The 22,109-nt window shown below is 44.1% G+C and overlaps 1 protein-coding gene and 1 long non-coding RNA gene across 6 annotated transcripts in view; one reads left to right on the forward strand and one right to left on the reverse strand.

The window, feature by feature from the left end:
• Nucleotides 1–15,637: 15,637 nt before the first annotated feature.
• LOC125690756 (uncharacterized) lies at nucleotides 15,638–16,582 on the reverse strand. Its single transcript, XR_007375773.1, has 2 exons — nucleotides 16,477–16,582; nucleotides 15,638–15,762 (listed from the first exon to the last, which is right to left on the reverse strand). It is a non-coding gene; the product is annotated as an uncharacterized LOC125690756 (long non-coding RNA).
• KLHL14 (kelch like family member 14) overlaps nucleotides 16,408–22,109 on the forward strand; it is a 69,530-nt gene continuing 63,828 nt past the window's right edge. For 3 of the 5 annotated variants that reach the window (XR_007375769.1, XR_007375770.1, XM_048939468.1), the window contains exons 1-2: nucleotides 16,950–17,063; nucleotides 17,788–18,760. Coding sequence is in view for 3 of the 5 variants with exons in the window: in XM_048939468.1 (XP_048795425.1) it covers nucleotides 17,832–18,760 (929 nt within the window). In the remaining 2 variants the exon portion in view is untranslated. Of the gene's footprint in view, nucleotides 16,500–16,949; nucleotides 17,064–17,117; nucleotides 17,366–17,787; nucleotides 18,761–22,109 lie in introns of those variants that run through there. The other 2 variants (XM_048939470.1, XM_048939469.1) reach the window with 2 other exon arrangements.

Below are 22,109 nucleotides of genomic sequence, written 5' to 3' on the forward strand. Positions count from 1 at the left end.
GTTGTCATGGTTCTGTGGGAAGTATGAACAATATTATATTCAACAGTTTTATGCAGGAGTAAGCATGGAATAGGCCAGAGAAAGTAGGGAGTTAACCCATGGACTGGCAGAAACTGTGGTTCTGGCTTCAAAGATAAAAACAAAATGCAGTTAATTTTTTTTCCAGTTATAAGTCGTGGAAATGAACATAGTTAAAATTAAGCTTAATAAGTGATTCAAATTGTAGATTTGTAGATCTTGCAATTATAGGCTGAGGTCCAAACATGAGCAGGATCAATCCTTTGCATGCCACCCTTCACTCATCAGTGAGATTGTTTGCAAGTAGAGGATGGTCCTGAGTGGAACTGAAGTTTATTGTATGAATCCTCTCCCCTCAGGCACTTTGGCACCTACCAGGCACTAAGCATCCCCCAGCTGTCCCCACAGTCTGCCTTTCCTATGCCTGATGTATCACTAGTTCTCATGGCCCTCTGGAGCTCACAGACACCCTACTAGCCTGCACTACAAGCTGGCCTGGGGAAGATGGTTCATATTGTGCTTGCAAAAATCACAAAACTCCACAGGAATTTCAACCCTGAAATAGTGGCGCAATTTTCCACGAGCCCGTAAAAATTTAACATGGAGTGTAGAAGATCACACATACCTGTGCAGAATCACTTGTCACTTAGGTAGAGATACTCTGGAAAGTTCAGAGTGATGGAGTCAAAATCATCTGTTTGTAGAGAAAATGCATACTTCTTGTTTTATAAAGTGAAATTTGTAGAAAATGAGACTGTTGGTGATCCATAAAACCCTGGGAAGCTCAGATCAGGGTGTCTCTCCTTTTGTCTAAGCACTCATAGTAAGTAAGGAACAAAGAAAGGATTGCAGGAGTGTAGAAAACAGTAAATTTTTTTTTGCAAATCCTACTGCACAGTCTGTCTGGGAGGAGGAGAGAGCCCCAGCCTTTGTGATGGGAAAACTTGCCACATATTTGCCCTGGGTAATGAGCTCAGAGGAGGAGATTTGCAAGAAGACTTTGCATTGTTCGTGGAGGCTCTCGAGCAGAGGGAGGGTGGAATTCCATCTGTTCACTCCAGCGCGGTTCAGTGAGCTGCTTCACTTTTAATGGTTCACTAGGCTGTGACACTTAGCAGAAATTACGGTAAATGTTTTTTAAAACCTTTACATTATCATTTAAGAAGATGCATGACAAGATCACTGAAAAGCTAACCCTTTGATCTCTGTCTCTTGTGAGGTTTTTTGTCTGATAATGGAGACAATGTAGCATGTGCCATTGAGGTTGGGTAATGTCTTGGAGTGCTTACGTTCATTTCACCCCCCATCTTCATGACACTCTCCATCATATTTTTCACACAATCACACTCATAGAAGATAGATTCTTACTTACAAAAGGTATAGTCACCTTAGCATTTTCCATACTGCTCTTAACATGCTAGGAGTGCTGAGATAGGAAGCACCCTATGTTACACTTTAGGTGGAATTCCACTTTGCCTGCTTGAGTGACTCTTTGAACAATGTAAATCATTAAGTCTTTGCAGTGGTGCAAGGAAGGTGGCGGGGGAAGGGAGTTCTCTGAGTGATGCTTGTTCAATGCAGTTTCACAGGAAGTACGTTTATTTTCCATAAACCTTTGAAAAGGAACAAATGGTTCACAACAAAATCGGATTAACTTGAAAGACACGAATGGGAAGTCACAGTATTTCTTATGCACCTTGGGGTTCAATCAACATTTAAGACATTTTTTCTCCTTACATTTTGTCCTTAGCATCACAGTTTTCAACAGTTTGTAGTATAAATCTGTCTTTGCCATCTGGAAGAAAGTGTATGGAATGTCTGCAAAATTTCTAGAAACCATTCAGATGTCTTCACTGTTGTAGGAACTGGCCCTATAAGTAGCAAGAGAAAATCTTTATCTTTTTGCACAGAAGAAAGGAAATAAATATATATGAAGTCAGACTCCCCACACATTCATGGCTTGCAAAGCATTCTGTCATTTTTTTCCTAATCTAGGAATTGTTCATGGATTTTTGAGACAGATCACCCCTTCTTCAACTGCTCTGACCAAGTAGTATATTTCACAAAGAGGCAACCTGAAAAACAGAGGCTGTGGATTCCAGCCATTTTCACCTTCTCCAGCATTCAAGAGTTAATTACTAAAGCCTGTCATTTTCTATGATTGAATGATTCTATAATTTTAGACATAATAAATGAGAACTCTGAAGTAAAACATAGTTAAGCAAGCCCATAGAATTCTTGCTATAGTGCCATTGAGTTGGCCCTCTCATTGAAAAATATCTGTTTTCCTCCTGCAAGATGGAATCTACCAGAGGAGCAGAAGGATGCTGAGACAGTTTAGGAGAAGACTGACAACTATTCACTGAGAAGAGCCAGAGAGGTCACTGGAGAGGGAGAAGAAAAAGCAAGGGCTGCAGCTGAATTCCAACCAGAATAACGCAATACTTTGAATAAGTCAGTAGTAATGAAGGCAAAGAAACTAGAAGTGCTGGTTGGGATTTCAGCTGTGAGCAGCTTCATATGGTCCCCTCTAGCAGACAAATAGGGTAAGGCATTTCTGACCTTGAGAATTTGTGTGACACCTAAACAAGAATAAATAAACTTAGGAAACGCAAACAGCTGAATAGTGGCACCAGAGACATGCCTTGCCTTGCTCCTTGCATCATTTCCATGCTCTTCTCTGCCAATGCTCCCAGCTCACCTGTGCAGCTGGTGAGGCCAGAGAAGCCCTCACACCACAGCACTCATACTGGTGCCTCCAATAGGATCTGGCTCATCTCAAGCAGGAGAAGAGGCAGTGAGAGCCCCCGCTCACCCTCCTCAGTTCTGCTAAAATGTAAGTCCAAATATTTCCTCTCAAGCAATACCCAAATCCCTCTTACGGATTTTCAAAAGCTCATTTGAATGGCGGTATCACAGCACTGGTGTAGTGGCCAGTGAATGCTTTATGTTGTAGGAACATGCTACCACTCTGCCTAAAAGTGAAATTCTTCCTGCAGGAATATCTGTATCTCATGGAGCTGGAAAAGTACGGCCAATATCAAGCAAATAAATCTATTTGCATGTGGACTTTGACTGGTATCAAACTGGCTCATTTATTGCCACAACTCTTTGCTGGGAGATTTTTGTTCTGCTGTAGAGCTGCTAAATTCCCCCTGAGTACTATTAGTGTTGCAGCTTTTTATGTCTCTCTCCATGACACTACTCAATGCAAGTTATAATTAACTCAGAGGAAGTAGAAGGGGATGGTCTCTGACTGTACAGGGGGAGATGGGTACAGAACAGAAAAAATAACCTTCAGGCCTTTTATTTTCTCCTGACCATTCAGACTTTGGGCATTTTCTTACTTCGTCTTTCTTCTCAGAGGCAGCCCAAAGCCTGTTTTCAGGCACAGACAATGGCATCAGGACAAATTTTGGAGGCCAAAGGGGCACAGAGTGACTTAACTTGTGAAACCTTTGTACTGGCCTTTTGCACAAGACTGTGCAAAAGGTTTTAAGCCTTGGAGAACTGCAGAAGCCATCCTGGCTGATATCCCAATACCAAAGGTGACAGTGTGTATTTCAGCAACACTGGACAATCCAGAGAACAATGTATTGTTTAACTATTAAAGATTTAAATGTCAAATGCAGGAGCTGCCCAAGTTTCCATAGATTCCCACATTTGTTCATGTACATACAAGCTTTAGGGCAATTATAGGGCTGAGGCATGCAAAAACAAGCTGTGAGGGCAACAGAGCATTTCTGAAAGTACATGAAGTGAAGTAGGATACTGGTGAGGCTTCTTGCAATTTTTTTGAAGTACTGCATGGTACAGCGTAAAAAGGTAGCACAGCCAGCAAACTAACGGTAACATGGCACATGCTCTGGACACAGAAATTACTTCTCTAGCAGCAAATAGTGTATGTTAATAAGATCTTATCAACATCTAGCAGGGTTCTTGGAAGTTGACAAGAAAAAGAAGACTGGGAAGCTTACTTGGACACCTCTCCTGCAGATACATAGAACCACAAGTAACTTTATGCAACCAAATGAACCTACAGAGTTCAGCAGGACCACTCATATGCACACATTAGTCATATGGGTTTACATAATGTCAGCTCACAGTCTAAACAGTTCTTATTTTTTAACTATTAAAAAAGTGAATTTCTGAACCAAGAAGCCATTTGAATAGCTAGTATGCTATTTTGATCTGCAGTCTAATTTGAAAACTCATCATTATTTACATGCTAAACATAAATGGTGCATTTGGAGTTGTTATGGTCTACCATGTGAATCCTTATTTAAACACTACAAAAAAGAGGATTTGTGACTCAATAGATCATATTAGCTTTAAACCAGCTATTCCTGTTGATCAACTCTATTTTCTTACTGCCCAGCTTGCACAAATTCACATGATAAAAAGTCCTTATGACATATTTACTGCTGTGTCAAATTATGTGGTCATTTTAAATTTCTTTGTATTTTTTCTGTAATATTCTGTGCAGCTTGGCATTCTCAGAGGAGAGTAGCAGTCTTAGCCAAGGTGAACCTACTTTGATCTCAGCCCAGTGGCAGGTGGTAATGAGCTTCCACAAGTTTAAGAAGGATTCACAAAAGTATTTTCTCCTTCACCAAGTGATGTCTGTGATGCTCTCTGGGAATGTCTTTCTCAAAAAAAAAAAAAAAAAAAAAAAGAAACCAACAAAAAAAAATCCCAATGCTACAGACATTGACTACCATGCACAAGACAGAAGGTTTTTATGACATTTGGGATACCTTCATCTGCTTGTGTGAGACTGCCAACCTAAGGTACAGCAGAAAAATTGAACTGTTCAGTTCCATATCTCCCCTCATCGCCTCCTATTTCCCCTGTGTTGAACCATTATCTCACTGACCCATCACACTTCCTCATCCTAGCCTGGTAGCATTCATAGTTGATCTCCTCACCCAGTGGGGTTTTTTCAAAACTGACTGAGTAGAAGAGAGTTGGGTGATCTCTTGTCCCCATTGCCCCATTGACCCCTGTGGCACTGAGTTCTCCAGTGGATGTTGATTCTTCAGCAGTGGCTCAGATAAGTACCAGATCTGTTCTGCCATCATGACAGGCAGTTAGAGGCAGACTCATTTTTCCTTCTGTTTCTCAGGTTGACAGTTCCACACAGACGGATAAAAGTATCTCCTAAATGCCATAAAAACCTTCTGTTGTGTGCTGAGCAGTGCATGTTTTTCTTGTTTCATAGTGGATGAAAATGACCACTTTTATTCTCCTTCCTGCAACATCACCAGTGTGTACTCAGAAAGGGCTGGAAATGTTAACTAGAGAGACGAGCCTTAGAGTTTTGTCACAAACAGGAATTTTTCCTTCTTGTCTCCACTCCAACTGCAATCAAAAGACATCTGCAATTGTCACAACCTTATTTATGTGGCACAAAGTTTTTAGGGACTGCTAACAACCTACACATTTCAGACCACTCTTAACTGCCACCATCCTGTATATATCTCTAGGTATACTCAGCAGGGAGAGAGAAGCAGATTTTTGTCCTCCTGCAGCAGCAGCACTTCGTATTCTTTCTGCTCTCTCCACTTAGATCATATTTCTAAGGCTTCATTCGCAGAAAAAGGGGAAACATACTTTTGTCCAGACCATCAAAGATTTCTGGAAACTGATCTATTTAAGAAAGCTGATGTTTTGTTATTATTGGTGGAGGTCAGCACCTTCTCCTGTGTAATTAGTGATAGTGGCAATAGAGCTAATGGCCTTAAGTTGTGCCAGAGGAGGTTCAGTTGGATATTAGGAAAAAAATTCTTCTCAGAAAGAGTTGTAAGGCATTGAAATAAGCTGCCTAGGGAGGTGGTGGAGTCACTGTCTCCAGAGGTGTTAAAAACCTTGGAGAAGTGGCACTGAGAGACATGGTTAGTGTACATGGTGGGGATGGGCTGATGGTTGGAGTAATTGAACTTAGTGGTCTTTTCCAAACTTAATGATTCTATGATTCTAAGGTAAAACTGAGGTTATCTTTGAAAGTCCTCGTGGTTGTTGCTATTGGCCCAAGCTGGTGGAAGACCCCCACAAATCCAGTTTCTCTCTTTGGTGAGAACATCCAAAAGCAGAGTCCCACCTGCAGTGCAGCTGCACTTCATCAACCTACTTGGGTGAAATCTGTTCCAGAGTGAAACTAGAGGATGAGTCAGAGAGAAGAGGAAGAAAAACGTAAGGCTAGTGACAATGTAAAATAATGGGAACATTCTACCTAACAGATGTTCTGTACTCCTGCAACTTGTTACCTTTGGTTAAACGCTTGAATCAATGCTTTCAGTTTAACAAAGAAAACAGATGCAAAATTTGTTAGGAATGAGTGTCAGGGCACAGCAAGCAATCTGCGCATCTCCCATGATGTGTTTTTCAGTCCAGGACGGGAAACCTGTTGTTCAAATTGTTCCCAGATCATATCCCACTGGCCCTGATTACCTTGATGTTGGAGAAACGTCTCGAGGGACATAAATTGCCTAGAAACATTTGAAACAGCTGCCAGCGACTGTGATTCTATGTTATTACAAAAGCAATCTCCCTTTCCAGGAATTTAATTTGCAAAAAATAAAAGAATTTATTAGAAATGGAAAGAAAGGTTTTGAAATAAGATCAATTCCCAGAATCCAGGTGTCCTGTGCTGGTTGTGCCTTTCTGACACAATTACCCCTTATGATCTCAAATGGGAATAAATGTGACTGCCACAAGATGGTACCTGCTTGTGAAAATAAATTTCTCCCTTGAATTTAGGCAGGCTCGAGTCAATATCTCTTGCAGAAGAAATCTCTCCTTTAAGCTCAGTATATTTTCTGGAACAATGGATATTGAAATGTGTCTGTTAATATAATCGCTTGACATCTACCGTTTTGTATATTCCATGTTCCAGTGAAACCTTCTCTGTATAGCTAATGAAATAATTTTTTTATGTCCTCAATAATCATTATTCTCTTTAATGAAAAGTTAGGGCAGATCTTTCAGCCCTTACTTGTGGGAATAATTTCTACCCTCACATTACTTTCTTGAGTAACTTAAGCCGAGTTGAGTGAATTAAAGTTTTGCAGGGATGGGTTGTTCATAACTTAAGTGCTAATTGACATCTATTTCAGAACATGACATTCCAGAATAAACCTTACTTTAAAACATTAATGCAATTATGGTTTTTATAACAATTAGTACAATTATATTTTGGGTAATAAGTCATTGTAGTGGAATGTAACAATGTTTCCTGACTGCTGCCTTCAAAAATTCCCTGTCCTGAGTCACATAAAGCATCTCCTACAAACACTGTGAAATAAAGGAACAGGCGGCATCATGCTTCAACCTTTTAATTTTGAGACAAGATTAGTTGTCATGCTTGGAAATTTTAGAGTCCTTGTATCATACATGAAACAAATTGTCTCATTTCAATGACTTTGCATCAGAAAAAGTGTCAGGTCCAGATACAGAAGTCGGACTAATAAATGATTAATAGCTAAAGTGAGCCTCTGGTGCTTTATTTCCCGTCCCCTACTCTGTCTCCTCTTTAACACTCAGGTAACTGTCAGAAATGGACCTGGCTGTTATAGATGACAAGGGGTAAATGCCTTCGTGTTGTCCTCCAAAGGTTAAGGTTTACCAACCTCAGTTGGAAGCCACAATCTCCAATAACCATTAATCCACTAAACTCCAGTGCGAGTGAACATATTTATGGCTGCAGTCACTAAAGGGTGAAATAAAGATTAGTTTTTAGTTAGGAACGCAAAGCTTTTTGGATCAATACAGACCCACTGCTGAAATCAATCTAAAGTTTGGAATTTTTAAGTAAAGATTTACAGGGCTTCCTTGTACAGTTAATTTTCCAAAGGGGGAATAGTCTCAGCAATGTTACATAGTAATCAAACTGAGTAAACACCGTCAGTTCGTAAACTGACCTCAGTTTTGCACGTAGCAAATGAGTGTACAGCAATAAAAATACCCATAATGTGGACAGTAAATTTGCCAATAAACAGGTAAAGCCAAAAAGCACATATAGATTAACACAATAAAATATTAGTAGCTACATTTGCCTATTTGAAAACATAAATAATCAATAGACATTAATAATGAAGCTGTTCGTGCGTTTCTTTATTACTGTGCATATTAAGTGTTTCAATTATTTCTACTTAGTTTGATAGATAAATGTATATGCACATTTTATGCCTTGAAAAGAATATAGGATTACTTTTCAAAACAAAAGCTACTGTTCAGATGAACGAACAAGTGGACTAGAAATTCTCTGCTTGTTATACCCTTCTGCTGTTCATGTTTGATGCATGTATACAATTTATTATGCAATTTCTTGAGATTTGACAAAGTAATTGTCTGGCAAACCATAGCTTTAATGATGGCTTTTCAGCTTCATACAGAAGGTCTGAAGGTAGTGTAGGGAAATGACTTAATAGATCAGTGTCTATAAATACCGTTAATGTGCATTATATATATATGTGCTACGGTAACCCAAGTTATTTTCTGAGTTACCGCACAATATGTTGTGAGATTCCATGTGGTAAATTTGTTTTTTGTCATCAGAGCCACCGCATGAAATCTTATATGTTGGGCTGTAACTTCCAAAATAACTCGGGTCACTGCTGTTGCTTTAGTCCCGATGTCTGTCACTGGCTGTTCCTGACAGTGGACCAAGGGCTGTGAAGGAGTCCAGATGTTATAGTATCACCATGGAAGCTGAAAAAAAGCCAGAATTTCCACTGTTAATCCCGTTTTAAAGGGCTTGTCGCTTGGCAGTTAAAAGCTGTTCAGGTCTGAAACCAAAGTCAAGGTGCAATACATAAATTTCCTTCTGATCATATTCGTTTTAAATCATCACCGCTATTCTTGAGATAAGGAGAATAGAAATCCTAAAGTTTTATTATTTTGAACACTTTCACAGCCTTTTGTAGCTAAAATACATCTAATTTAAAAAAAAAAAAAAAAAAAAAGACATTTCTTAGCAGAGGGATGTTCTTCATTTTGCCTATCTCCCTGTTTTATCATCAGTAAATGACTACTGGCCAGATTCATAGCTTGTGTGAGTGAGCGCTGAGTCCACTAGGACCATCCCCTTATAACAGCAATGAACCTATTCCTGCTGATGAGTGCTACATGAGTGAAGTTAAAATGGAATCTCTTTCTCATTTCTCTTCAGGATCACTTCTCAGCCCGAGATGTTTATTTATACCTCAGTGTAAATGAATAGAAAGCACTGGGCAGACAGGGAGATGTTATCTCATGAGCAATAGGTACCTGAAAATCACCCAGGCAACTTGAGCCAAAGGAAAAAAATGAGATGAAGTTCTAGTGACTGGGCTCTGACACCAAGCAGCACTTTATTTCACTTTCATTTTTCAGAATTAATGATATCTACCCTAATGCCTACATTTTTACCTCTCATACACAGCTCATGAATTAGTTTGATTGTTGATAACGGGAAAGACTAAAGCTTCCTCTTAATTCTCCAGCAGAACAGAAACAGAGCTCATACCGACTTCATCACATTCTCCATTTGTCATCATGGAAATATCTGAAAAGGTGAGGGAGAACAACTTCCAGCTGTGACTGGCTGGTATTTCCTTTGCGCCAAAGCAGACCACAGATGATCTGCATGTATTCCAAGGCATTGTCACTCACGCCAAATGGAGGGATGTTTCTATTATGTGAGATAGATGCTGGACTGAAGCAGCTGGCTGGTGACATGCAGGGCTGTGCCAGCCATTCTGTGATGACTTCTTTTGGGTTTCTACTGCCTGGGCCAGATGAGAACCAGGAGGCCAGGCACAACTGCCCACTGTTCTGAGTGGCAGAGAAACTCTCCAGCAAAGGAAAGGGATTATTTTCCTGCTCTCATTTTCTTGACAGGTAGAGTATCTGCCACAGAAGTTATGTCTCGCCTGATGAGAAAACAGGTTTGCACAGTTGTACGCCTGCCTTGGATTGCTGTTTCACAGTGGAGAGAAGAAAGAGATCCCTGTGTACCTGGTAGCTGGTGGGGGTAGGCCTCAGCTGCTGCTGGAGTTCACCCAAAGCACAGTGCCTAACTAGAGAGGGTCAGCTCCAGTTAGGGGAAGAACATTTGACCTTCAATGGCCACATGAAGTTAAAGATTACCTGGTTTTAATCTCATATAGTCCTGTCTCCAGGTTTTGCTTCGCTTTTTCTCTCAGCAAACTAACTAACTTCAGCAAGCAGTTTCTGACTCTAAAAACACAGAGTACAGGGGAGCAGTACAGGGAGAAAACAACATTGACTATCTCACAATGGTGAATAGCTCTGGTTACTGGGAAAGTGATGATACATCATCAACATGGAGAAATCTCCTTCTTATGCTGCAGCATAAGACCATTCCATTTAGGCAGAGCCCTGTGGGGTAAAGCAAGGGGAGACTGTAAACCTCAAGTCGCATTTCCTTTACTTTTTTTTTTTTTTTTTTTTTTTAAATGCTTTTGTTTATTTTGCTTCTAAAAATCTTGCCAATGAAGAAATATCTTGGTAGTTAAAGTCAAAGCTGCATTTTATTTTAAATCATTACTTCCCCACCACCTTCGTCTATGCCACATGCTAGGAGGATTCAGTCTTGGGCATTGGAAAAGAAGCACTGTGGGAAGATTTCCATCCACAGAGCACTTAGTAGTGGTGGTGAACAGAAGTCTTTGTCAGCAGACTTTCTTGAAAGAGAATTAAAAATTCTTTGCAACTCTTCTCTCCCTCAAAAATGGTTAGTGCTCCTCTGGGGCTTGTGAGAGCCATGTCAAACCTGTGGATTATGAATTAGATCAGTACAAAAACAAGCTCTGAATCTAGGCACTGCAATCCAACCGACTTCTGTGACTCTGAAGCTTGCCTTTTCCAACTGTTTCCCAAAAATGCTGCCCCACGAAATCAGCATCTGGGAAGAAGAAACATCCCACCTCCTTACAAAGCCTGGCCATGACTTTGGAGCAGTCATGGTACCAGTGGCCACCAGTGCATCCTCTTCCCTGTTTGCAGTGAGTCCTGCATGCATCAGGATGGGAAATAAGCATCCCCTTTCAAGAGAGAACTTAAGTATATGCTTTGACAAATGCTTAAATGCTTTCCTGAACAGAAATGGACTTAAGCAAAAGAGAATATTCTTTAATTTGGACCATGGTGCAGACACAATCACTAATGCTCATATTATGTGCCTGAATATCAAGTCCCAGAGCGTAAGCTCTTCCGAGTGATGGTTAGAGGGTTCCTACTTGTAGCATGGTTCTGTATAGAAGGATTTGCTTAATCCACCTTGCTTTTAGATTGCAATTTCCCCAAGCTTAGCTGCTTCTTTTAACAGTTGTGAGTTCTGCCTCCCCAAAGTTATTTTAATAACTCTTTCAGAGGCAATACCTTATAGTCTGATTTTTCAGAAGCTACCGGTTTGCTACAAACTTTATTCATGTCTTTTCGATTGCACAGCATTGCGCTGAATTTTTTTTTTTTTTAATGTGATTTACTCTGTCGTTTATCTGGGGACAGGGGTAGGAAGAAGAATGCTTTGTCTTTCAGTGTTCTTGTGATCACTCCTGTTTATCATCTCCCACATCTTCTTCACCAGAACTTTGGACAAGCAGGGCAAAAGCCTCAATACCTACTGGTGATATGACACTGCTACAGACAAAATTCTCTGCATACATTCAGATATGGAAACAATACTTCAGGACATGGTTGCATGCATAAATACAGTCAGCATCCCTGGAGGAATCTCAAAGCACTGGGCAAGCACAGATTAACCACGGCACAACACAGGTGATCAGAATGCCAGTGACACCTCTGGGGCCAGTTGTGCCAGCCTTCAGAGCCACACAGCTGCTGCAGCCACTGGCATAGCGGGTGGAACGGGAAACACTCAAAGCCCCAGCTGGGGGTGGAGCTGGGCAGATGAGCTCAGTAGGGGAGGCAGACTACAAGCTGGGGGAGCCTTGGACTGCACTAATGAAAATCCTTTTTAGCATTTATTAACTGAAGCACAGAGATACTACAGGATGCACCTGGGTCAGGGTTGTTACATGTATATTACCAGACTCAGGATAGCATCTGATTTTAGGACGCTCTCCCTCCCAGCCTTTGTTTTCAGGGAGAAGACCACTCAGGAAGAAACAAGGTACCCGTGGGAGTTGGCCACCTCTGTGTCAGTGTGAGAATTCAAACATATGGATTTGAGAGCTCTAACATCAGCCCAAGCTTCTCCTCCTGCCCTGTTCCTAAATATGCTATGGATTAAGTGGGTTTGTCTGTAAATAGGACGTGCTGCTGTGATGTCAGGCCTACCTTCAGAAGAGCAACCTTATAAACTTCCACATAAGAAACTTCACAGTGTACAACAATTTTTGGCAGGAGCAATGTTATTGATAACACCCAGGACTGCTGTGGCTTGTCTACTTGTGAAATACTTGCACTACAGTTGGGACTGCATGCTCAGATGCTGTCTCAATGACAAAGGGCAAGTGTTCAGAACTGACTCTTATTTTCGCATTTAGTGATTAAGATCCTATGCAGATATCTTGATAATTTTGGAGCTGTGCTGGAGTATCAATGTCAATGTATATTACAAACAAAAAATATGCAAAAAATCTCCCAGGCCACATCATTTGAGGAGATACACTTCATATTTAAAGCACAGATATTATAGAGCGTTTCAAAACTTCTCTTTTTTTTCTTTCTAATTACTCTTACTGAAAAGTGTTGCTCACTTCTTTACTATTTTCCCTTGGATTTTAAAGACAATGCCTTACATTCTCTTGATGAAAGCCTCTGCATGAGGACCTCTTCCTTGAGAACACAGCATGATTCAGTTCCCCTTGTGGGGCTGCCCATCCTGAGACAAGCCTCTGCAATGAGACTTTAGCAAACTGAGGCGCATGCATTGAAGGGAGGTGATGAGTGGGGGGAAAACAAAAGCACGACTCCTGCTCACAACTGACTTTCGAAATATGAAAACAAGGGGTATCGCCCTCCAGTCTGTGGGAATCCTGCTTAAGAATAGGACCTCATAGCTACAGTAAGGAAGGCTCAGGACTTAGCATGTGTCCATTGCCTCAGGGGAGATGCTCCCTTAGTTTCTCTCAAGTCTGAAATGCTGTTAAGCTTATAAAGTAGAGACACAAAGTCTTGCTTAAACCACGTGGCAAGTATATGTAGTTTTGCTTGATAGAAGAAATGGATAATTTTACACAATGTGGGACTGGAGTAATCACAGAAGAAAGAAAACACAGTATTTTCTGCTAGCTGCTGCTGCGTGTAAGAGGTGAACTTTAATCTTCTACTTTGCAGCCATAATATGCAGAACTTTGAAAAGCACCCAAGTGAGCTAGGAGCTTTGAACTCTTCCTTCAGAAGAGCTCAAGTCCATTTAGAAAACAACCTACTCAGGAGTTTTGAGAATGTTTGTTCAATGTGATTTAATTCAGAAAGCTTCAAGGCAGAAAGTTAAAAATTTGTAATTCAGTAGTGACCACAAATCACATAAATAAGTAGCAGTGAACTTTATCCTACCTTCAGTTAGTATACCAAAGTTAAACAAAAATTAATCAAGCCTTTTCACTAATGATAAGGACACACTAATATGCTGTTCTCAGACACTTGCCACATGTTGGCATAGACATATATAGCAGCTTTCAATGGTGTGAGAGTGGGCAACATGCAACATATCACTCACTGAAAACTGATACAAAATGCCCCGAGGGTTATTTATAGACATCCCAGCAGCAGAGTTCAGCAGTATAAGCATGATATAAGAATTGATCTTCCTTTCTACTGCAGCTGGGAGATACCTGGCATGGATGGGGTTGGGTTCAGGTAACTGTGACAAGAGGTAATGGCCTCAAGCTATGCCAGGGGATGTTCACGTTAAATATTAGGAAAAAAAATATTCACAGAAGGAGTGGTGAGGCAGTGGCACAGGCTGCTCAGGGAGGTGGTGGAGTCACCATCCCATGAGATGTTCAAGAACCGTATCAATGCAGCACTGAGAGACATGGTTAGTGGGCATGGTGGGGATGGCTGATGGTTGGACTAGGGAATCTTAGAACTCTTTTCCAACCTTAATGATTCTGTGATTCTATGACCACTAGAAAAACTAGCTATTATTGGAATAGAAGCATCTTATAATTCACTCACCTGTGTGGGGCCAAATCTGGGTGTCCAACAGCACAGTTGGAAGGAAGGGGAGGCACAGCAGGGACAAAACAACAAAAAATGGTTTTAGCAGAAGCATTAAAATAGTGTCATTCTTTCAGGAAGAATACTATGCCCTAAAACACCAGCTATCTAATTTCTCTTGGAAATGTTTTGCAGAAAGAACTGACATACAAAGGAAGAAGCCAGGAGCTGTCTGGTGATGCAAAATGGCAAACTCTGGCAAAACTTCTTTTTTAAGGTCACCAGAAAGTAAATAAAAATGAAACCTGTCACGATGCCTTTCAGTTCCATTCCTTTACATCCCTGCGCAATCTGACTCCAACTATGTCAATGCACTGGCATCCTTGGCCAAGCCGAAGAGGAAGACCATGAGAGCTGGCATTCCAAGTCCCACTCTTGGAGTGTATCTCAGTGACAAAAGCGTATTATCTGGGAAATAGGATGGATCTTATGGATTTCACATCAAGTGAAACTTCCCTTAAGTGCTCATTCCAGCCTCCCTTCATGTGCAATTCTTTCAAGGGCACACATCCCACCTTTCATTTTTTTCCCTTTTTTGTTTTTCTCTCTTTTTTTTTTTGTTTGTTTGTTTGTTTGTTTGGACAATTGCAGGTTTGACAACAGAGGAACACAGCTATACATGTGAGGGTGCAATACATCATGAGATAAAGTCTGGAGAACATGCCCTGTACCAAAACGCCCCTTCGTGGAAAGAAAAAGCCCCAGATGTCTACCACGAGAAATCCCTCTGCTTGTTCCAGCAACAAAGGAGCAAAAAAGCATGGGCTGCACATGTTTCAGGGTATCAGATCTGGCAGAAAGTGGAAAGGTTACATTCATGAAATAGCAGCTGCTTTCCTACCATTTGATTCGGGCTTCTGCATTGCAAAGTCTCGAAACTGAAAGACAAATCTGACAATATGCTAATCTTCCAATAAAAAAGAAGTGACTTCTGAACCCTTATCTGTTGAAGAGCTGACAGTGAAGTTCAGAGACGGTTGTCTAACCAGACAAAACAATAGAGAAAATATGCTTTCAAACAAGATCATAAATCTTGAACAGTGCAGGGGAACAAATGGAAAGGGAACGTTTTGCCACTAACACCATGTAGGAGCCTCACTTTCTCTCTCTACCCTCCGCCCCTTCAGGCTCACCCTGGTTGCTAGAAAGGAGAACACATCTCATCAGAGCAATAATATAAATACTGGGGGGTGGAGGGGGCAATATATCGGGTACTGAAATTAGACATTATTTCCATCACATCCGGGGTGGGGGGGGGGGGGAGCAGAAAAACAAATCAAACCCTGTGCAACCTGAGTACAACAGCCTGCCCCCCCAGCAGCAGCACACACACACACACACACACACATACACACAAAAAGTTTGCATATTGCACAGGGTACTTGAAGATCATAAATCTATGCATGAGAAAGATGTAGTGGAAATTTTTGGGGGGATTAGAGTTTATTTTTGTCATCTCTGTGAGACAGCTACTCATTCATCCAGATCACAGCTAAGAAAAAAGCTGGTCACAGAAATTAGCAGTTTCAGCTCAGCAGCAAAGTCGCCAGCCTGTGAAGGCAGAGAGAAATTGACTAATTAGCAATGCGCACTAAAACTTGACGGTTCTTTATAGAGAGAGAGAAGAGAGAGGGAGAGCGGGAGGGAGGGAAGCAGCGAGGGGGGGGGGGGGGGCTCGCTTTTTCCCCTTCTTTCTTCCAAAGATGTTTGAAATCGCAGTCATTTACGCTCGACAATTTTTACAATAGCCTTGAGCCATAATTTTGCGAGTCTCTCCAGCATCCATCCCCCTGTATGGTCTCTCTCCACTGGCCATGCACGACCGTTTCTCTCCCCAACCGTGGATTTCCTATTACTCTCGTTACGACTCACTGAGCCCCAGGCCCAAGGATAATGATGTGTTGTTTCTTGGTAGCATAATTTGTCACACGTACATTTTTTCTTCTTCTTCTCTTGCAGAAAGCTCTGCGCTCTCTCTCTCTCTCTTTCTCTCTCTCCCCTTCTCTCTCTCTCGTACATTTTCTTGCTGTTGCTAATTCATGGTGATCAAATGATGTACGACAAAATAAATTGTAAAGAGTGACTGCTCCGAGTTGGAAACCAGAAGGTTTTTTTTTTCTTTCTTTCTTTTCTCTCCCTCTTTTTTTTTTCTTTTCTTTTTATTTTTTTTATTTTTTTTATTTTTTATTTTTTTGAAGGAGCGAGCAAACCTTTAAAAAGGAAGGACAATTGATTTTTTGGGGGGGAGCTTAAGTGAACCTTTACTTTGGCAGCCGGTCGTGGAGCAGGTAAGTTTCTGGCCTTGTGCCTCCCCGTCTCGGCGCATTTTCTCCGTCTCCCGATGTGTTTGTTGCCGGGGTGTGTGTGTGTGTGTGCTGGAAGTGTGCGCGGGGGGGGGGGGGGGGGGCAGTTGTGTAACAAACGCGTTGGCAGAATAAACTCCGGTTGCAAGAAATGGGCAAAACGAGGAAGAAAGAAGGGGAGGGTGAAAGAGGAGGAGTGTGTGTGTGTGTCTATGTATGTGCGTGTGTGCATGTATGTCTGTGTGTGCGCTGGGGAGGGGGGACTGACCGGGTCCGCTTAAAGGGAGAGGCTCCGGGAGCTTTCCGGAGCCGGCAGCGGGGCTGCGCGGTGCCGGGCAGGGGCAGAGCCGAGGGGAGCCCCGGCTGCGCCGATCGATGGGGCGGGGGGGGTCAGGCGGGCACGGGCAGCCCGGCGCTGGCGGGGAGCGAGCGAGCGCGCTGCAATGGCAGGAACGGGGTTCGGCGGGATCCCGCTGAGGAGGAGGAGGAGGAGGAAGAGGAAGAGCGGGATGCGGCCGGCGCGAGTCGGTGGCTGCGCAGTCCCCGCAGGTGCGGTCACGGCTCGGGGCTGCGGGGAGCGGGGCCCCCCCGTGCTTCCCCCAACTTGAACTTCCCGTAGTTACCGGAGTTACGGCGGCGGCCGGCGGGGAGGACGTGCGGGAGGCCTCGCGCCGGCCCGGGGCTGCAGTCTTCTCCTCCTCCTCTTTCCACGGGGCGCGGAGCACCGCAGCTCCCGGCTGGAGCGGAGCGGGGGCTCGGCCCGGGGATGGAGCGGCTCCGGGCGCTGCGGAGTTGCCGGGGCGGGGGGGCGGCGGGGCTGCCCGCCTTCCCGGCGGAGTTCCGGCCACTTGGTAGTTACTCCTGGCACAGAGAGAAGCCTAGGGGAGTGTTGTGGAGGGGGGGGGGGGGGCTGTGTTGTGTGTGTGTATGTTGCGTTTGGGCTTTTGGTGGTGGTGGGTTTTTGTTGCTTTTTTTTTTTTTTTTTTGGCGGAGGAAGGGGGGGGGTTCAGCTTTGAAAACGTTACGCTTCCTCGCTCCTCCCCTGGAGAGCAGCCTGGCGTGCAGGGAGGAGGGAGGAGAAAAGGGTGCTGTGTGTGTGCGTGTGTGTGTATGGAGCACGGGGGCAGCCCCCAGCCCGACCCCCCTCCAGCCCTCCTAAGTTGCTGCTGCCCGCCCGCCGCCGTGCGTCCCGCAGGCCTCTAAAGCTGTTTCTTGTTGTGTTCCCCCCGCCCCGACCCCCTCCCCACCCCTCTCCTCCCCACCCTCTGCCCAGGTCGGAGGAGGGTTTAAAGGCAGGTGCGCCCGAGGCCGCTCGCCATGTCCAGATCCGGGGACAGGACCTCCACCTTCGACCCCAGCCACAGCGACAACCTGCTGCACGGCCTCAACCTGCTGTGGAGGAAGCAGCTCTTCTGCGACGTCACCCTGACGGCCCAGGGCCAGCAGTTCCACTGCCACAAGGCTGTGCTGGCCTCCTGCTCCCAATACTTCCGATCCCTCTTTTCCAGCGGCGGCGGCCACCCCCACGCCCTGGGGCTGGGGCCCGGCGCCCAGGACGGGCTCGGGGGAGCCCCCCCGAAGGAGCCGCCGCCGCCGCCGCAGGAGGAGCCGGGCACGCCGTCCTCCTCCCCCGAGGACAAGCTGCTGGCCAGCCCGCGGGCCATCAACAACCTGGTGCTGCAGGGCTGCTCGTCCATCGGGCTGCGCCTGGTGCTGGAGTACCTCTACACGGCTAACGTCACCCTCTCGCTGGACACGGTGGAGGAGGTGCTGTCGGTCAGCAAGATTCTGCACATCCCGCAGGTCACCAAGCTGTGCGTGCAGTTCCTCAACGACCAGATCTCGGTGCAGAACTACAAGCAGGTGTGCAAGATCGCCGCGCTGCACGGCCTGGAGGAGACCAAGAAGCTGGCCAACAAGTACCTGGTGGAAGACGTGCTGCTGCTCAACTTCGAGGAGATGCGCGCCCTGCTCGACTCGCTGCCCCCCCCCGTCGAGTCGGAGCTGGCCCTCTTCCAGATGTCCGTGCTCTGGCTGGAGCACGACCGGGAGACCCGCATGCAGTACGCCCCGGACCTGATGAAGCGCCTCCGCTTTGCCCTCATCCCGGCGCCGGAGCTGGTGGAGCGGGTGCAGTCGGTAGATTTCATGCGCACCGACCCCGTGTGCCAAAAGCTGCTGCTGGACGCCATGAACTACCACCTGATGCCCTTCAGGCAGCACTGCCGGCAGAGCCTGGCCAGCAGGTGAGGGGGCCGGGCCCGAGGGGGTCCCCGCGGGGCGCGAGGCGGTGCCGGGCCGGGAGAGGCCTCCCGGCTGCGGGGCTCCCGGCGGGACGGGGCTGCGGGTCGTGGCGCGACCCCTCCCCGCTGGGGCTCCAGCTGGAGGAGCTGCCGTCGTGCTGAAGCTGTGGGGCCGGAGTGTGAGCGTGGGGTCACGCGGTGGCAGCCTGCTGTAATGACCCGCTCTGGGGCACGAGTTGGATTGTGTATCCGGTTTTTAGCAAGGAGGTGAGTCTTCAGAGCATAACAACACCCAGCCCTAAATCTGGCAGATTACTTTTATAATTTAGCGTTATTCGTGCACACCTCGATACTGGTGATGCTAAGGTGATTTCCACACTGCGCCTGCAAACTTGCGCCTTCACCCTCTCTGTAGCTGTGACATGATGGTTATGTTCTTTGAATAATGTGATGAATCACAATGTCAAAGGTTGACAATGTGAGGTCGGTTTTGGGAACTGGAAGCACAGCACGGAGTTTAATGAAGAGTAAATACACCCGAAATGAAAGGCTGTTTTGTCTTTCCTTTTGAAATGTGTTCAGACCTGATCTCATTCAAAACCAGGAAGATAATGCCTTCCTCCAGGTACACTGACACAGTAGTGCAGGAATCGGAGCACACTGGTTGTATTATGCAGCCTTCTAACTAAGAGGCTAGTTAATGACTTAACAGTAGCAAGAAGAAATAATACATTGCTAAATACTTCAGAAAAAAAGTGCAGAGGGTTCTTTTTATCTCTGAGAGGTACCCTGGTGATTTAAGTTCAGGAATGCTCGCCTTCTCTCATTACTCTGCTAGCTGCTCTGTTAGTGTTTTGTCGTGCTCATCACCTTGCTGTCTGATCGATCTCACTCCTAAACCCCCACAACTAAAGGCAAACACCAGCGTTTTGCAGGGCAGAGTGATTCTGAGAGGCTGCTGTTCCAGCTGCTGTGTCCCTTCTGCATTTCAATATTCAGAGCTGCTGACTTTCAGAATGCAAACCCAGCACGGAGTTGTGAGTTAGCCACTGTGTGCCGCCTGGGGCATGCTGGGGCTCATGTCCTGGAGGATTGCTGCGATACCAGCTGCTTGGTTCAGTGGAGATACCTTCCAGCTTCACTGGTCCATGTCATTTGAAGGATATGTAGTGGTGTTCTGACCACTGAATGCTTACAAGTGTCATGGATGCTGCAAGCATCTGATACTCCTGGTGCTGGAGGCTGGCTTGTCACGTAAACGGGAGCGTGCACTAAAGGATCCTACTTTAGACCTAGATTAGATTCAAAGTTGCACTCACTTAATGGCTTATGGGGGGAAGGGAGTTTAAACACCATTGTTATTTCTGTGAGAGATCAACATAGATGTGCAAGTGGTAGAATTTAAGATCCCTTTAACTGTAATGGGGCAACACAATGTCACCTAGCCAACTTCAGCATGTCTTTAATGGAAGTGCTGTTACTGGCTTCTGTTTGGGTTCTTTGGCGTCGTTGAAATTGGAGTGAAAATATTGAAATTTCTGTTCTGTGTGAGCAGGCATCAGAACTTAGAATACTGGAGATGCTGAAATACTCTGTGTGATAGGGAATACAACAGGTACGTTTTAGTTTGGGTCTGGGTGATAATCTTGGAACTTTATAAAGATCATGAAGGCCTGTTATTTGAATCTTATTCATGCTTAGATTTCATCAGAGTGTCTAGATGTAGAAGTGCCTTCTCAAACGTGAATGAAGAAACAAAAAACATTACCAGGACTATAGAAATTTCCAAACTTGGGTTTTGTGTCACCCATGGCATCTCCAAAGCTGCAATTCTGACAGGTTGGCATTCAGGAAAATTTTTGTTTCAAGGAAGAAAATCCTCAGAAAGCCTCTCAAGTTACTAATTTGCTGAAAGAGATCTTAAAAGTAACCGAGCAGTTAAGTATGTGTGCAAATAGATAAAGTCCTTCTCAGTGTAATAATTTTTAGCCCAGATTACCTTTTCTGTGAGCAATGGTGACCTTGGTAATTTAGAATTTAAAGTTTAATGAAAGGTCATTCACAAAAGGCTCACGTCTTTAGGAAGAGATTAATTGTTCCTCTTGTGCAGCATAATATATATTGTGTGATATACCACGTGCTAGTGAGAAGTGCAGCAGCACAGAGCCACAGTCACCTGCTTACAGCCCTTGGAAGGAATTTGGAGAAGTCCTGGAATAATCACACTCAGAATCATAATTTGACAATAACTTTTCTGCTTTTTTAAAAACAGTAATTTTTCATAATGTGCTGCATTGTAAGAAATGCGTGTACATATACACACACTACCATTTTGGAATTTAGCCTACTTACATTTCTCAAGCAAAGTAAGCATAATGGAGAGCACACAAGGTTTTGCTGCTGTCAAGCAATTTTGGGTCATGGTGGTGCTACCAGTGCAGATCCTGCAGTGCTCGCAGTGCCTGGGCTGGGAGGTCCTCATTTGTCTTCTGTGCCACATGGGTAGGGCTGTGCCAAGAAGGGGAAAGGGTATTTACCTGCAGGGAGAGCACTATCATTTTTTTTTTTCCTGAAGATTCCTGAGAGAAGTTAAATGCTTGAATGTCCCCATGCATTCTTGTGAAATTATTTTTCAAAGTACAGCAGCTAAATGATTGCTGTCTAAAAAGTTGAGAAATAACATTCCCAACTTCTGAACACTCTTGAGTTTAGGCTGTTATCACGGGAGGTGGATATTTCAGCTGACATTTAATCAGGCACCTCACTGTGCACAAGTTCTACTTGTTTCTCTGGCTTCCATGTCTTTCACCTAATGTGGGTCTCAGTGTATGAGCTGCTACCCCTGCTTCTCAAGACATAGTCAGCTTTGACATCACCTGAAGACATTCCACACAGAACAGATTGGGCCTGTTAGGATGACCCCAAATATTAGACTTAAACGATTTTGGCCGTGCCTGAAAGAGACTGTAACTTTGTGCTGTTATGTTTTTCGGAGGTCCGAGAAGAAAATACGTTTCGGTAGAAGAATGTTCATCTTCTGGTTATTTATTTGACTCTTGGGACTTCACTGGAGTATTATCACAGATTAAAATGTTTGTGGTTTATTGTGTAATGAATGTATTTTATATAACACCTGGTATATGTGTTTTCAATTTTTAGAAAGTTCTGGGTTAGAGCATAACTGAGTTGCTGGAAAGAATTTCACTTTTGAAGATGAGCGAGCTAGTGAAAATTACTGCTTCAGTATTTACTTGCAACAACGAAAATGGTCAAAAACATCTCTCTGCTGTGTAGTGCCAAATTTTTACCTTTGATTTTGTTTGTGCTAATGCATAACACAGCTGCAGAGAAA

Source organism: Lagopus muta, chromosome 3 (genome assembly GCF_023343835.1).
Source record: "Lagopus muta isolate bLagMut1 chromosome 3, bLagMut1 primary, whole genome shotgun sequence".
NCBI lineage: Eukaryota > Metazoa > Chordata > Aves > Galliformes > Phasianidae > Lagopus > Lagopus muta.